Here is a 16,054-nt window from a genome sequence, read left to right as displayed (position 1 = left end):
AAATTTGGTTATCTTCTGATCTTGGTTATCCTTATGTCCATAATGCCTCATCTAGAGTGGGTGCTAAATAAATGTATTCTGACTGAATGATGGTTCCATCAATATCCACTAGCCCTCCAGGGGGTATGCTGGACTGATTAGGTTCTCAACTTATTGATCTCCTATATGGTATGCTGTCCTAAAAGGACAGTTTAGGGGTGGTTTCCACCCTGTATTGCCAATTTAAACTTCTGGGAAGAAGCAGGGTTTCCTTAGTGGATGCCGACTGTCCTGTCACCCGCCATGATATGTGCACAGAGAAGGGCTTCCCCTCTTCCCATGTCCCTCCCATCCACCTTTATCAGGATGCTTCAGTGAAAAATTTAGAACGATACCATGAGGTGCTATTCTACAGACTCCCACCAGCTTGTTCTTCTGCACATCTGAGAACTGCTGGGTAAGCTTCGAGAAGAACACCTATCATGCAACCCTTTTCACGGCCCTGGTCATAGAGAATGGCCTGGATGGTGGACTAATTTTGACAAACCCAGCCAACTCTGCCAGAACAATCTTGTTAACAGCTACCAAAGGCCAGCTCTAAGGAGGACTGGGACTCTAGCATCTCATGTCACTGCAGGGGGAGAGAACCACGTGCCATCCAGGGGTGGGGAGGGGAGGACAGCCACACAGAGGACCTTGTGGAGGAGGGTCTCAGGTCACAGACATGGCAGGACCACCAGAACAACCTCTCCTCCTCTGCAGAGCACCCAGAGGCTCAAGAGTGAAAGGACCCACTCCACAGTGCAGACACCCTTGGGGGCGGGGGGGCGACCTAGAGGAAGCCCACGCCTCAGCTCTGCATGGAACTGGGAAGAAAACGATGTCAGCCAACTATTACTTTATCGAGAAATTATGCTTGATTTCTGAGAAGTCCTAAGATTGCTTTCTTGAAATAACATGAAAACTAACTTAGGAGGAAATCAGAATGTCCCTGGTTAACAAGCACTCCAAACCCGTTTTTGTGTGCGTGCGGGGCGGCCAGCCTACCTGGACAGAAACTGCAGGGGCAGCTGCAGGCTGTCCTTCAGGGTCTGCAGCTGCTGCACGTCACAGCACACGCTGACGTTGTCAAAGAAGAATCCTGGGCAGAGCTCCTTTTGGGTGAGAAAGCATGGTTATCACAGCAGAAAGTCAAATAAGGACACACATTTCTCAATGAAATAAGGCAATTTTATTCACACAGTCCTTTTTTAGGTACGCAAGAGTAAGAAACGTGTTTGCAAAGTTCTTGCAGGATTCTTTTAAAAGGTTTTCAAATTTGGGGCCCCTGGGTGGCTCAGTCAGTTAAGTGTCTGTCTTGGGCTCAAGTCATGACCTCAGGGTCCTGGGATCGAGCCTGGGTCGGGCTCCCTGCTCAGCAGGGAGTCTGCTTCTCCCTCTCTCACTCCCCCTGCTTGTGTTCCCTCTCTCGCTGTGTCTCTGTCAGATAATAAATAAAATCTTTAAAAAAAAAAAAAAAAAGAAGAAGTTGCAAAGAGCAACATGTGAGGTACCAAGATCAGTCCCTAAATAGTAACCTGCTATGAGGAAACTATGAGAAAGGCAAAAAGTCAGCCCCAGAGAAACTCCAGCCCCAGAGTTATATTATCTTCTGTGCCATTGTGTGCCCCAGATAAGCATTTGGGATAAGACTTAATTAAGCCTGTTAGTTTCAGCCCCACCCCACTGAGATATTTACGGGATCATTACAGAGGATCTTGGATTAGCATTTTGTGTTCCCAGTGCCTGGGACGACAAACTTACCTGCATTAAGTCATACCCGTCCTTTGGCAAGGGTTTTGGTGGCCCCGAGTACTGGCAGTTGTACCTCTTGTCTCCAGATGCAATTCCACACTCTCCATACCACACGCAGGACCGTGCCAACACCTACAGAGCCGACACAAAAGGTCATCCATCAGGGCCTCAAAGGCTAAAGGAAATTTCAACAGCGAAAGCACCAGTACACGACCTTCCAACATTACCCGCAAAATGAAGTGGCAGCAAGAGGCAGTGGGTAGTTAACGTTTCGAAAAAATATTAAAATAGACCAGATGCCCAGAATGGGCTTGTCAAGTCAGTCAGTGAAGGAAGGTCCTAGAAATTATTTACATGATTTCTACTTCCTGCTAATTTGCTGATGATGGGAAGCTCCCTGTAGGGATCACTAAGAATCAGTGTAGAGGAAAGAAAGCAAGATAATATGTGAATCTGCAATTATTAAGGCACTATTTTTGTACATATGCATAAGAAACTATATAAGCGCCAAATAACGAAGGAACATTTCCATATATATTTAGATTATTAATATCAGCACATCATGAGTAACATGAAAAGCAAAACCCAAAACACCCACAAACCCTAAGAAGGAACAAGAATAAACACCTCGTCCTTGAGATTTAAGTAGAAAGCAAGGCATGTGCTAACTTTAAGGAAAACCACCTCAGCAATCTCAAAAGAAAAATGTTCAACTCTTCAGTAGAGGTTTCTCAAGAGTCACTCGTATTTCCCACGTGAGAGTCACAAGGCTGGACGGGGAGGAGGGTGCAGTGTGAATCAGCACATCGGCGAGGTTGGCCACGTTGGCCAGGGCCACGGGCCAGCAGGGGCTTGCAATCATCTGTCCCACAGGGAAACAAAAGCTATCAAGAAGCAATCATGACTCCCAAGGCACCCCATGGAAAAGCCATTAAAAAGAAATCTGAATAGAAGCAACAGAGTGAATTCCCTCCAGCATAGTGGCACATGACCAACACGTATACAAGGAGGTCAGTCTGTCTGCTGGTCCCCAGCATCAAGATACAAATCTCACTACAGGCCCCTGAAATGCTAAAAACATGAAAGAAAAAAACAGCTCGCAGGAGGCTGGGCTGTGTATGTGCGGGGAACTGAAGGGGTCGGGATTACTTTGAATTCATTCTTTAGATATTTTAAAATTTATTTATTTATTTGGGAGAGAGAGCGAGAGAGCGCGAGCGCAGGAAGGTCAGAGGGAGAGGGAGAGGGAGAGAATCCCAAGCAAACTCCGCACTGACTGTGGAGCCTGCCATGGGGTTCCATCCCACAACCCTGAGATCACGACCCGAGCTGAAACCAAGAGTCAGGTGCCTAACCAACGGAGCCACCCCTCATTCTTCAGATATTTTAAAACAGAAACTATGACTTAACCCTATCTGGACTCACTAAAAGTCATATGTTTAGGTCACAAGGAAGGGAAATTATACAAAGGAGCAAGTGACAAGTAGTCAACAATGCCACATATCAAACCTTTGGCAAGAAGTTGCAAAATTCCACCACCATTTTTATTTACAAAGAATTGCAGCAATTATGCCATGAACCTAGCGATTCCAGGGAAAGTACTGCTCTTTCCAAAACTCCAGTTTTCCAACTAAAAGGAATTATTCATCTACTGATGTTTGAAAAGGCTTTTTTGCCTTTTTTGCTAAGGGGGCATAACTGCTGATACATGTCATTTAAATTTAAGTGACCCCACCCTAGACTTCACAGAATGCTCAACAGACCCAAAGAGCAAGCAGGTCCAGGCCTGGGGTACTCTGGCAAGTCACCCACTGGAGTAACAGAAACCCAGTCAACAAATCACAACTCCAGCATGACTAACAGGATGGGGTCTGGAGTCTCAGTTCCCTTTCCTTAGCCCTCAGCGCTACGATAGAAAGTAAAGGCCCAACGCAGTGTGGTTCCCATTCATCCTTTATAACCCACATCTCTTACTTCAATGCCAAGTTTCCACGGTCAGGTAGAACAGAGGTGGGGCAGGGTGTGGCGGGGAGGTCAGGAGTCCCGGGTTCTGATCCTCAGAACTCACGAGGCTGTCAATCAATGTGCACACTGAGCCTGACTGCACGTGGAGCAGGTTCCTTAACTGTGCTGAGCAGTTCTGCTCTCTGTGAATGGCGGCTCATAACCGTCACCAATCTTACAGGTTTGCTGTGAAGATCGGAAAGGGGAATATTATGTGGAGCACTATGCAATCAAATGCAAAGAATTATTGTCTTCCAATTGTTGGGACCTTAGCAAAGAGGTCCCAAAGACCTGAAGTAAAATACCTGAAATTTCTTTGGGCCCAGGAAAACTGTGCTTGACTCAATGCTTGTAGGTTTGCTTCCCAAGGTCATCCTGCCTCTAGAAGCAGCCCCAACCCAGTGGGGCCCAAAGGCACTTACGAGCCATTTAACTTGTGTGCTAGGCACTGTTTCACTGCTCTTCATATATTAATCCAATTAATCCTCACAACAAGTTGATGAAGAAAGTGCTATTATACCCATTTTACAGGTGAGGAAATGGGAGGCACAGAGAGGCTAATTTGTCCAAGAGTGGCAGAGCCAGGATTCAAACCAGAACATTCCAGTTCCAGAAACAGACTTTGAATCAAGTGTAATCAACTGTATAACTAAGGTCCTCACTCTAGCACCACACCCCCTCCCCACCTTGCACGAGGCATGGGCATGTGTACACTCTTTTTCCACCTCAGCTTTCTTTCGGCTCACCTCCCTCTGATCACCCTTAGCTGAAAACGCCATGGAGCTGGCCGGGCAGGGACCTCCACCACCGGACCCCTCTCCTCTACCTTCTTAACCGCATCTCTTTGTGCATCCCTTCACCTGCTCCTACCAATAAATACTCTCCGATTTCATCTCCCTTTGGTCAAACGACCCCAATTTCTCTCCAGCTGCACTTCCGGTTACCTGCCCCACAATCCCAAGAGCTCCAAAGGAAACCAATCCTTCCTCCACGGCCCGATCTCTCCTCCTGGGGAAGCTCCCAGTGGAGGTGCACTTTCTGGTGCCCCTTCCTTCCCTGCATCCCCTTCCTGCAGAGCCCACTGCCATCCTTTGTTCCCCTGGGCACTACTCCCCTAGAGACGGCCTGGCCACCTCTCCTGCAGACCTGGCAAGTCTCCTACACAGCCCAGCCTGAGCTGGGGTTCCAAAGCTTTCCGGTGCTCAGAACCCGACAATCCACCTTCCCGCTGCCGGTGAGGCAAGCTCCAGATGCCTCACCTGGTTCCGATGTGCACGCTCATCTCCCACCCCTGCTTACCTTCTGTCCCACACTGAATGGGACCTGCCTGCTCCCCTGCTGTTCGTGCCTCCCTCCCCTACACTCCCGCTACCTGCCAAGGCCACTCTTCAACCACCATCTCCCCCGTGGGCCTGCTGGGGGCAGGACCAGGCAAGCACAGCCCCTCCCCACCCTGAGCTCCGTCATTCCAAGGGCTCCCCTGAGGGTATGCGGCCACCTCCCCCAGCATCCAGGCACTGGATCCCTCAATCCTCAGATCTGGGAGGCTGGTACCGGAATAACACCATTCCTCATGCCGGTTACACAGGTAGAGTGGCTCATCTGAGGCCATACCTAAAAACGTCAGAGCCAGACCCCACCCAAGGCCTGGCTGCTTCCTGGCTGGTTCGGAAGCCAGAGCTCCTTACTCCCCAGGCTACGCCCAGGGTCACTCCTGGCTGGGCCATGCTCATCTCGGTATCCCACCAAGAACCTAGCTGGCGTTGGAACGACTGGCCTGCGGGTCTCCAAACCGCTGCAGCACAGCGGGTGGTCAGGACTTTCTGGACAAAGATGACAGGTGCACCTTAGGGTCCCTGGGATGTCAGGGCAGCACGAGCTGACGCCAAGATCAAGGGTGTGCCGCACACAGGGCACTCGCTTCCTTTCTAAGCAAAGCACCTGCTTTCCAAAACGTAAGGTGTGGCCGGGTGCTGCCTTTACTGGGATACCAGGAGGCCTGCTGCTGACTTCACATCAGTAACACCCAGGCGGAAATAAAACCTAGCAATGTCTGCGGTCTGACCGAACCTGAGCTCAGGGCTGGCGACGGACGGTGGCTGCACAGAACCAGCCATCCTTCAGGTCACTGAGCTGTACACCAAAAAGCTGTCAGTTTCATACCCTCTGTGTTTTACCATGAGACATGAGCTCAGACGCCCTTCCTGTCAGAGAAAAGCCCAGTGGCAAGGACTGCAGAGAGCGAGCACGTTGTCAGTCATCACATTCAGACCGACCAGAATCAGAAGCTGCAGGCGTGCGAGCCACGGGACACGTCTCGTTAAAGCTGCGCTCCAGTCCCCCGGATCCGAATCTAAAGGATAACCATTCTTCACAGCAAGTCTCGTGGACCCTGACCAGTCATACAGAGCTATTTATAACCACAAGAACCATCTTATTGGAGCATTTAAAAATTTTACCGATTCCTAAAACGTTAAAAAAATGAATGACTGTAGGATTTATGTCCTCTAACTACGGACTCCATACCCACTCATCACAAATCTGCAAACATCACAGGTATATGTGAAGTAACCACCCCCCTTCTCAGATTTAACCAATGCTACTGTATTAGATCTGGGTCTTCTAGGCTTTTAATTCCTCCCAACAGGTAACCTGTAGAGACGGACAAGTGCAGTAACTTTTAAATAGCTTTTTCACAAATAAGTCTCAACAACCCTGCACAGACTGGCTTTCGGCTCAACTTGAACTGCCCTTCACTATATTCATCCGGGTGTTTTCCGTAGAGGGCCACATATGAAATACTGTAGGCTTATGGGCCATAAGGTCTTTGTGGAAAATACTCAACTAGCCTGTTGTAGCTCAAAAGCAACCACAGACAACAGGTACGTGATGGGTGTAGGGGTGAGGGAGAAAACTTTATTCACAATGACAGGCTCTGGCCAGGCCGTGATCTGTGGGCTCCTGCCCTAGGATGAAGCAGAATTTATGAGAATCACAAAGTTGGGTATGTGGGAAGAGGTGCCAGGGGTAGTTTTTGGCTATTGTCTCAACTCCCTAGGAAGACCGCAAAATCATCAAGCGCAGAGCCCAGCTGTTCTATTTCCTCTGAAAGTCTCTGCAGTACCTGACCCAGTGTTCACCAATTCAGAAACCATCAAATCTCTCCATGTGTTGAAGGAGTTCAAATGGATTATATAAGAAGTTAGAAATGAGAACTACTGCTTGTTTTGGCTTTCCACCAGAATTTAGGAGTTACAACGCTATAGTGTGTCTGCTTTTAAAGGTTAGGTCATATGGCTATTTCACAACATGCTCCAGAGCTTAATGATAGGGTATATGACTGGACAGGGAAGTTTCTTCCAATAATAATAGTTCAGCAAGTTAAAAAAAAAAAAATGCCCCTTCTGCTATATGTCGGCAACGATAGCAACTGCAGAAGAGACCCTTATGGGGAACTCCATAAAAGCATGTCTGGTCATATGGAGAAGAGGCCCTGCAAGTCAGCAACAGAGTCCTACACTCCAGGCTGCCTGCAGTAAATCTCAACTAACTCAGCATAAAATGCTTCGTGGACATCAACTGTGTGCCAGGCACGAAGTTAAGTGATTTCTTCCTTCCTGCCTCGCATACTTCTCAGATACCCTCTAGGGTGGTAGGCGGCATTTTACAGGTAAGGAAACTAAGGCTCAGGGAAGACTCTCTGAGGTCACGTGGCTCCTACGTGACAAAACCAGTAAGGAGAATGAAGATTTTGAAGGCCAAGTGAATTAAACATTCTCCATCCTCTCCCCAGTCCCCACTCCCTAGCTGCTGGACTGCTCAAACTCCAGCTCCATTTGTGCAGATGTATCCTCAGAGCGTCTGATACAGAGAGTCCCTCTTTCTACACAAACATGTTCACCTGTGGAAATAATGGCTACCATTTACATCTTCTTACGGACGTCTCCAGGCAGCTGTCAAATCACACTAGTGACCACTGACCATCCTCAGCTCCAGGCCTGCACTGGCCACCCCACGGCACGTGGAGTGCAGGGCCAGGTCCTCTCACCTCTGCCACTGTCCTGGATGGGTAGAGCTCATGGCAGAACCTGGAGCCACACCAGCTCAAGCTCCAGCAAGGCGGGTCGGGTAGGGGGTAGGGAGAGGCCTCTGCAGGGAGCAGAGGGGCTGGCCTGGCCAGTCAGGACAACGCAGGATGGGATGGACTGGAGCTAGGAGCAAACCCTGAAGGAGATGCCCTACTGGCCACCTGGAACAGCTGAACACTCATTCAATTTCGCTTGCTAAACATGCAGAATCTGGTAGCAAGATTTTGAATTTGAATAAATTAGAGCACAAGTCAGAAGACCGTGGTTCAAGCCCCCAGTCTGCCATTTACTAGCTATGTGACTTTGGGACACACCTGAGCCTTAGTATGCTTAATTTCCTGCAAAACAGGAAACACAGCATCCCATGTATCTTAGAGGGGTCCTGTGATGTTAAAACGAGACCAGATGTGCCCCAGCAATGGAGTACTACACACAAATTAGGTAACTCTTTTTTTGGTTTCCTGTAATCTAGAACTTCACTTCAAAAAACTTTTGAGTTAGCCTACATACCATACAATTCTCCCTTTTCAAGTATACAGTTGAATGGTTTTTTGTAACAAATAGGTAACTCCCCCCTACTTTCTCCGGTTTTCCTCTTGTCTACCTGGTAAGCATTAATTCACCCTCCAAAGGTCAGTTCAAAAACTGACTCCCCATAACATTTTGTTCTTCCCTTTGTTAGAGCACATTTTGCATTGTATGGTAATTTTATGTATTCCCCCTCCTCCCCGTCACTATGAACCAGCCAGGGCAGAGACTACTAACATTTACAGTTTAAAGAATGCTTTCTGTACAGGTAATTCTTTTTTTTTTTTTTTTTTTTAAGATTTTATTTATTTATTTGAGAGGGAGAGAGAGAGCACAAGAGAGGGGAGCGGGAGAGGGAGGAGCAGACTCCCCGCTGAGCAGGGAGCCCGATGCGGGACTCCATCCCGGGACTCCATCCCGGGACTCCAGGATCATGACCTGAGCCGAAGGCAGTCGCTTAACCAACTGAGCCACCCAGGCGCCCTGTACAGGTAATTCTTTTGGTCTACTTTTGTATCTACACTGTGCCCATAGCAACCACTTTATATATATGAAACTAGTGAATGACAGGAACTTTGAGTTCCTCTGTGGCCTAAGGGACAATAACAAGACAAAGAACAAATTTTAAAACTTCCCTCTCAAATCCCCCAACAGTACACTTGCATCAGAAACAGGTTTGGGTACAATGTAAAAAATAAAACAAACGGTAAACAGTTTTTTTTCTTTTTTTACCCTAAGTTTTCTTGCCAAAGCAAATATTCCGAAAATATTTGAAAATAAGAGGCATAGTCCAAGCAAAGAAAAACTTGTTGGGCCAGAGTTGGTTATTGATTATCACCCAGAAAGCAATGCAATTCTGGTTTCTACCAGCCTCTGCATCCTTCCATCTTATCCCCACACCTAAACCCATGAAGGCCCAATGATCTGGTGACTCAGAAAAGAGAGTCCTGGCCATATTGGAAATGGTAAAATACAGTTCTTGCCCTCAAGAAGCCTACAATCTACTACTTCAATTCAAGCAATACTTCTCTTTTCATGAGAACGGTGAGAAGGAGGCATATATGTTAACCCGATTTTACAGAGGAAGAGACAGAGGCTCTAGGGGATCACTGGCTTACCCGATATCACTCTTGGTGAGAAGGAGAGTCCAGACCCACACCCAGGGTAAGACTGCTATTGCAGTATAAACACGGATTTAGAGCCTCAGAGAGAAGGTATTCTAGTTGGGGGAACAGGATAACAAATACCATGGATAATGCAGTATTTGAACTGGGCCTTGGAAGACGGGAAGGGTTTCGATAGCTAGTAGTTTATTTGGCTGGAGAGCTGATGCCCTTCATAGAGCTATGGGTGACAGGGCAGAAAGGGGCAACCATGATCAGATTAGAGATTGGTCTAACCCTGGTTTCCGCAGTAGATAATGTGTCATCCTTAAAACACCCTGAAAAGCCTCCCTTTTGGGAGTAGTGCAGGGTGGGGAAGGGTTACCCAGGAAAAAGAGATCATACTGTCTTCAGACCAGAGGCATTCTTTGTTCTGGGTAACATGATAAACACTGAAGCAATACAAAGACCTATTCAGCAAGTCGTTTTCTTTCTGCCCACTCGCTAAAATAAAATCCTCATTTTCCCTTGATTACTTATGTTAGTAAGATATCTGAGCGCAGCATCAATCAAGGAGTAGGAGAGACTGGGAAATATTAACCATCTGAAATTGGGGCGAATGTGGGTTTTCTTCAATGCCCTTAGGTCAAAAGATTAAACTACTGCTGATCTCTTCAGGAAAAAAACATTTTAATGGCCTAATTCCTACCCAGACCTCACTATATTCCAAGTTCCTCAAGAAAAAGCTTGTAAAAATTACAGACAGGAGAGAGACGTATGATTTCTCAAAACCGCACACATTATTTGGATGACCACAAGGTTTACAAGCCAGGCAGGCTAGTGATATTTCATCATCTGTAAAAACTAAAAATTAAGAAAGGCAAAAATCCCCCTCAAATGTCTATCAGACCTTACAAAGGACAGTTAGGTCTGTTAATTCTGTGACAGAACTTCCTGAGTGCTCAGGCTGAACCCAGACAAGGTGCTATCACTGGAAAGAATTCTAAAAGCAGACCCTCTCTTTCCCCCCAGTGTGTTCAGGGGTACTGGAAGCCTCTGCCCACGCAAGGGAGCTACTTTGTAAAATAACAAAGGCATATTTCCAGTTAAGATTTACAGACCTTTCCAAGCATTTTGCAAGAGACTCATGATGAACCTCTGACCTATCTCAAAAGTCTTGGGAAGAGAGGCACTTGTTGGCCATCAGTCTTGGATATTACCTTGAGGTGAAAGGATTTCAGAGGTAAGTTAAAGCTACTTACCAGTGTAAAGCCTGTCTACCAGATCCTGACCTAAAACTCGAGGCAAACTGAATAGCTGTATTTTCTTTAAGGCACAGAATTACTCCTGTTTCTTGAGTTTTTACTACAGTGGTAAGGTCTCTCCATATACCATGTTATCTAATAACCCCAATAATCCTACAAGGTATTGTTGGTCTTCAAAAAAAAAAACCCTGAGGCTTGACAGAGTAACATGCCCACACCAAGAGCTGTAATCTACCCACTGATCCCATTCCAAACCACCTCCCTGCTCTCCTGTCTCCCCTCCCAACCAGGCACCAGAGGTGTGGTCTCCCACAAGCCCACACGGCTGGGGATCCCTTTACATACACAGAGGAGGGAGCCACAGCTCTTCTCCTGGCTCTTGGACCCTTCCTGGGTCAGCAAAACCTACCTGCTTCTAACAACTACCCAGAAATTTAAGGAGAGGTTTCCTAATCCAGGGAAGCACCCGAACCTGCTTTCCCCTCTGATTTACTACCTCCTCGTTACTGACATGTACATGAGTGGGCACAAGGGCTCACCAAGGGAGTGGATCCCAGGGCTCCACTCCTGCATCCTCATCTAGTTTAATCAGCACTATAACCTTAGACTTTCTCCCCCAACCCCTGGTTTTAGAAGAGAAAACTGTAGACGCAGAAAGAGCAGTGAATGCAGCTAAGGGTTTGTCAATTTTCTCTGTTCAAAGAGGCAGCTCTTAATTTCATTGATCCTTTCTCTTGTCTTTTTAGTTTCTCTAATTCATTTATTTCTGCTCTGATCTTTATTATTCCCTTCCTTACTTGGGGCTTTGTTTTTACTTTTTCTAGGTCCTTTAGGTATAAAGTTACAGTTACATTGTTTGAGATTTTTCTTCTTCCTTGAAGTAGGCCTGTATTGCTATGAACTTTGCTCTAAGAACTGCTTTTGCTGCATCCCATAGATATCAGTAGGTCATATTTCTGTTTTAATTTGTCTCTAGGTATTTTTTAATTTCTCCTTTGATTTTCTTCAGTGACCCACTGGTTGATCAGCATGTTGTTTAATCTCATTTTTCTGGTTTTCTGGTTTTCCTCTTGTAATTAATTTCTAGTTTCATACTAAAGTGATCGGAAAAAATGCTTGGTATGATTTCAACCTTCTTGAAGTTACTGAAACTTCTTTTGTGACCCCACGTGATTTATCCTACAGAATGTTCCATGTACACTTGAGAAGAATGTGTATTCTGCTGCTTTTAGAGGGAGTGCTCTGTCTATATCCATTAAGTCCACCTGGTCTACTGTGTCATTTAAGGCTGATGTTTCCTTATTGATTTTTCATCCACTGATGAAAGTGGGCTATTAAAATCTCCTACTACAAAAAAAAAACCTTTTTTTTAATAAAATAAATAAAATCTCCTACTACTATTGTATTGCTTTCAATTTCTCCCTTTAGGTCTGTGAATATTTGTGTTATAGATTTTGATGCTCCAATGTTGGGTGCATATTATCTTTAAAAATGTATCTTCTTGCTGGATAGACCTCTTTATCATTATGTAATGAATGCCCTTCTTTGTCTTGTATTACAGTCTTTGTTTTAGGGTCTACTTTGTCTGATATGAGTATAGTTACTTCAGTATTCTTTCCATTTCCATTTGTATGGAATATTTTTTTTCCATCTCTTCACTTTCAGTCTTTGACTAGGAAAAAAGAGAGGGCTCAAAATCAGAAATGAAAGAGAAGTTATAACTAATTCCACAGAAATACAAAGGATCATAAGAGACTACTATGAAAAATTACAAACCAACAAACTGGACAACCTAGAAGAAATGGATAAATTCCTAGAAACACACAATCTTGCAAGACTGAATGATGAAGAAATAGGAAATGTGAATAGACCGATTACTAGTAAGGAGATTGAAACAGTAATCAAAAATCTCCCAACAAACAAAAGTTCAGGGACCAACCAGATGGATTCACTGGCAAATTCCACCAAACATTAAAAGAAGATTTAATACCTACACTCAAAGTCTTCCAAAAAATCGAAGAGGAGGAAAAACTTTCAAACATTTTATGAGGCCAGCATTACCCTTGCACTAAAACCAGACCAGGGTGCTATTAAAAAAAAAAATTAGTCCAATATCCTTGATGAACACAGATGCAAAAATCCTCAATAAAATATTAGCACACCGAATCCAATAATACATTAAAAGGATCATACACCATGATCAAGCGGGATTTACTTATGGATTCAAGGATGGTTCAACATCTGTAGATCAATCAATGTGATATATCACATCAACAAGATGACAGATAAAAATCATATGATCATCTAGATAAATGCAGAAAAAGCAGCTGACAAAATTCAACATCCACTTATGATGGATATACCCTCTCTCAACAAAATGGATATAGAAGGAACATACCTCAATGTAATAAAGGCCATCATGACAATCCTACAGCTAATATCATAATCAGTGGGGAAAAGCTGAAAGTTCTTCATCTAAGAACAGGATGCCTATTCTTGTCACTTTCGTTCAACATAGTACTGGAAGTCCTAGCCATGGCAATTAGGCAAAATAAATAAAAGGCATCCAAATCAGAAAGGAAAAAGTAAAACAGTCACTATTTGCAGATGACATGATACATGAATTCAGTAAAATCGCAGGATACAAAATCAGTAAACAGAAATCTGTGGCGTTTCTACACACTAACAATGAAACAACATAAAGAGAAATTAAGAAAACAATTCCATTTACAATTACATCAAAAAGAATAAAATATCTAGGAACAAATTTAACCAAGGAGGTGAAAACCATAAGACACTGATGAAATAAATTGAAGAAGACACAAAGAAATGGAAAGATAATCTGTGCTCTTGAATTGGAAGAATATTGTTAAAATGTCCATACCACCTAAAGCAATCTACAGATTCAGTGAAATACCTATCAAAATTCCAATGGCACACTTCACAGAACAGGAACAAATATTCGGGGTTTTTTTTGTTTTTTTTTTTTAAGATTTTACTTATTTATTTGAGAGAGAGAATGAGAGAGAGCAAGAGAGCAAGAGAGCACATGAGAGTGGGGAGGGTCAGAGGGAGAAGCAGGCTCCTTGCTGAGCAGGGAGCCCGATGCGGGACTCGATCCCTGGACTCCAGGATCAAGACCTGAGCCGAAGGCAGTCGCTTAACCAACTAAGCCACCCAGGTGCCCGTGGGCAGAAAACTGAACAGACATTTCCTCAAAGACATACAGACATCACACAAGACATACAATAGCTACATGAAAAGATGCTCAAGATCACTATTAGGGAAATGCAAATCAAAATCATGAGGGATCACCTTGAACCTGTTACAGTGAATATTATCAAAGAGACAAGAAATGACAAGTGTTGGTGAGGGTATGGAGAAAGGAAAACACTTGTACACCGATGGTGGCATTGTAAATTGGTACAACCATTGTGGAAAACACTCTGTGATTCCTCAAAAAATTGAGAACAGAAATACCGTATGAACCAGCTATTCTACCTCTGAATAGTTACACAAAGAAAATGAAAACACTAATTCGAAAAGACATATGCACCCTACATTCACAACAGCCTTATTCACGATAATCAAGGTATGTAAACAACCTAAATGTCCAATGACAGGTGAATGAATAAAGATGTGATATATTTATACAGTGGAGTATTACTCAGCTATAAAAAAGAATGAGATCTTGCTATTTGTGACAACACAGATGGACTTTTGAGGGGATTATGCTAATAAGTAAAATAAGTCAGATGAAGAAAGACAAATACGGGTGATTTCACTGATATATGGAATCTAACAAACCAAACCAAACTGACAGATACAGATAACAGACTAGTAGTTACCAGAGGGGAAGGAGGTTGGGGATTGGGCAAAATGGGTCAACTGTATAGTGATGAATAGTAAGTAGGCTTGTGCTTATCATTTTGTAGTGTATACAGGTGTTTAAATTATAAAGCTGTGCACCTGAAACTTACGTAATAACAATAATAAATAGCAGTGAAGCATTCATGCCCTAGGCTACTGAACCACAGAAAAGCTGGCCCAGGGAGTCAGGCCACTGAGTTCCAGGCCCCACTCTGTAGCTAACTAATATTGTGACAAGGGGAAACTCAGTGATCCCCTGCTGGGTCTCAGTTTCTAAAGATGTAAAAGAGAGTTAACAACAAGTAACTTGCACTCTCGAGAAGACCAAGCTGACTGACTTAGGACGGTTTCAATTTGGCGCTTGGCAATTTGTTTCCTTTCTTCACCTCCCCTCCCACCTCCACCTTCGGGAGAAGGGGAAATAAAGTGGCAGGATATTCTAAACAAATTCGTAAAGAGTTCGTGCGCATGTGGCCGGATTTTTTTTTTTTAAAGGCAGGTTAAATAAATAAGATCCCGCCCCCTCTCTACCCACTTTCGTCCTTCCCTCTGATTCCACATCCTAAACCCAGAAATTAGGTGACCACAGCTGAAACGTGCTCAAAAGAGGTCAAGCGAGCTGTTTCCAGTTGCCACCTCTTCCAGACCACAGAGAAGAATGCGTGGCCAGGGAAAGAAACCGGAGCGGGCGGGGGACGCCCGGGGCTCCAACGCTGAACCAACTTCCCCAGGGCCGGCTGGACGCGCGCCGGCCCGGGGAACCGGGCGCCCTCACCGCCTCGCCTCGTCCCCCCACCCAGAGCCCTCCCGGGTCGCGGACGTCCGCTTACCTGCGCGGCACAGAGCAGCAGCAGGAGGAAGCCGAGGGCTGGGCCGCGCGCGGTCATGCTGCCGCGGTGCCGGGCTGCGCACAACGGTAGAACTCGGCTCGGCTCGGCTCGGCTCGGCTCGCCCCGGCTCGGCGCGCTGGGCGGGCTCAGGATCCCGTGCCAGCCGAGGGAGGGCGCGGACGCCGGCGGCGGGCGGTGAGCGCAGGTCAGGAAAGAGGAAGGCGTTGTCGACTCCTCCCCTTTCTGGGCGGTGCCGCGGCCGGGTCGCCCGAGACCCGTTCTGGGGCGGGGCCGACCCTGGGAGGGCGGGGCCGGGGCGGGCCCCAGCCGGGGCGGGGGCGGGGCCTGACTGGGCAGCGCGGCTTTGGCTGGGCTTTCTCTGCGGTTCTCAGCTCTACCTCCTGCGGTCCTGCGGCCGTGGGGGTGCGGCATAGGGTAGGGATCCCAGACTGGGGCAGCCGAACTTCTGGAACCCGGCTGGGGAGGATATTTCTGGAGTTATGCCGAAAGTGTGTGGTTTTGATGTTTTAACTCTTTTCCCCCTTTTTGTCTTTCCTGAGCTGGGGACGATGGGCGAGAAGGTTTTAGTAAAT

General features: G+C 45.9%; 1 protein-coding gene across 6 annotated transcripts in view; it reads right to left on the bottom strand.

Annotated features, from left to right (window-relative positions):
- Positions 1 to 15,658, bottom strand: part of NPC1 (NPC intracellular cholesterol transporter 1) — a 51,742-nt gene extending 36,084 nt beyond the window's left edge. For 4 of the 6 annotated variants that reach the window (XR_010407280.1, XR_010407281.1, XM_064577809.1 and 1 more), the window contains exons 1-3: positions 15,462 to 15,658; positions 1,783 to 1,905; positions 1,027 to 1,133 (exon numbers count right to left, since the gene is read on the bottom strand). Coding sequence is in view for 4 of the 6 variants with exons in the window: in XM_064577809.1 (XP_064433879.1) it covers positions 1,027 to 1,133; positions 1,783 to 1,905; positions 15,462 to 15,518 (287 nt within the window). In the remaining 2 variants the exon portion in view is untranslated. Of the gene's footprint in view, positions 1 to 1,026; positions 1,134 to 1,782; positions 1,906 to 2,400; positions 2,519 to 15,461 lie in introns of those variants that run through there. The other 2 variants (XM_045886923.3, XM_064577810.1) reach the window with 2 other exon arrangements.
- Positions 15,659 to 16,054: the final 396 nt, after the last annotated feature.

This window comes from Mirounga angustirostris, unplaced genomic scaffold, assembly GCF_029215605.1.
Source record: "Mirounga angustirostris isolate CCGP_5_RB_7025 unplaced genomic scaffold, mMirAng1.0.hap1 SCAF_14, whole genome shotgun sequence".
Classification (NCBI taxonomy): domain Eukaryota; kingdom Metazoa; phylum Chordata; class Mammalia; order Carnivora; family Phocidae; genus Mirounga; species Mirounga angustirostris.
The sequence above is the reverse complement of the archived record's forward strand: the minus strand, read 5'-3'. Positions and strand labels throughout refer to the sequence as shown.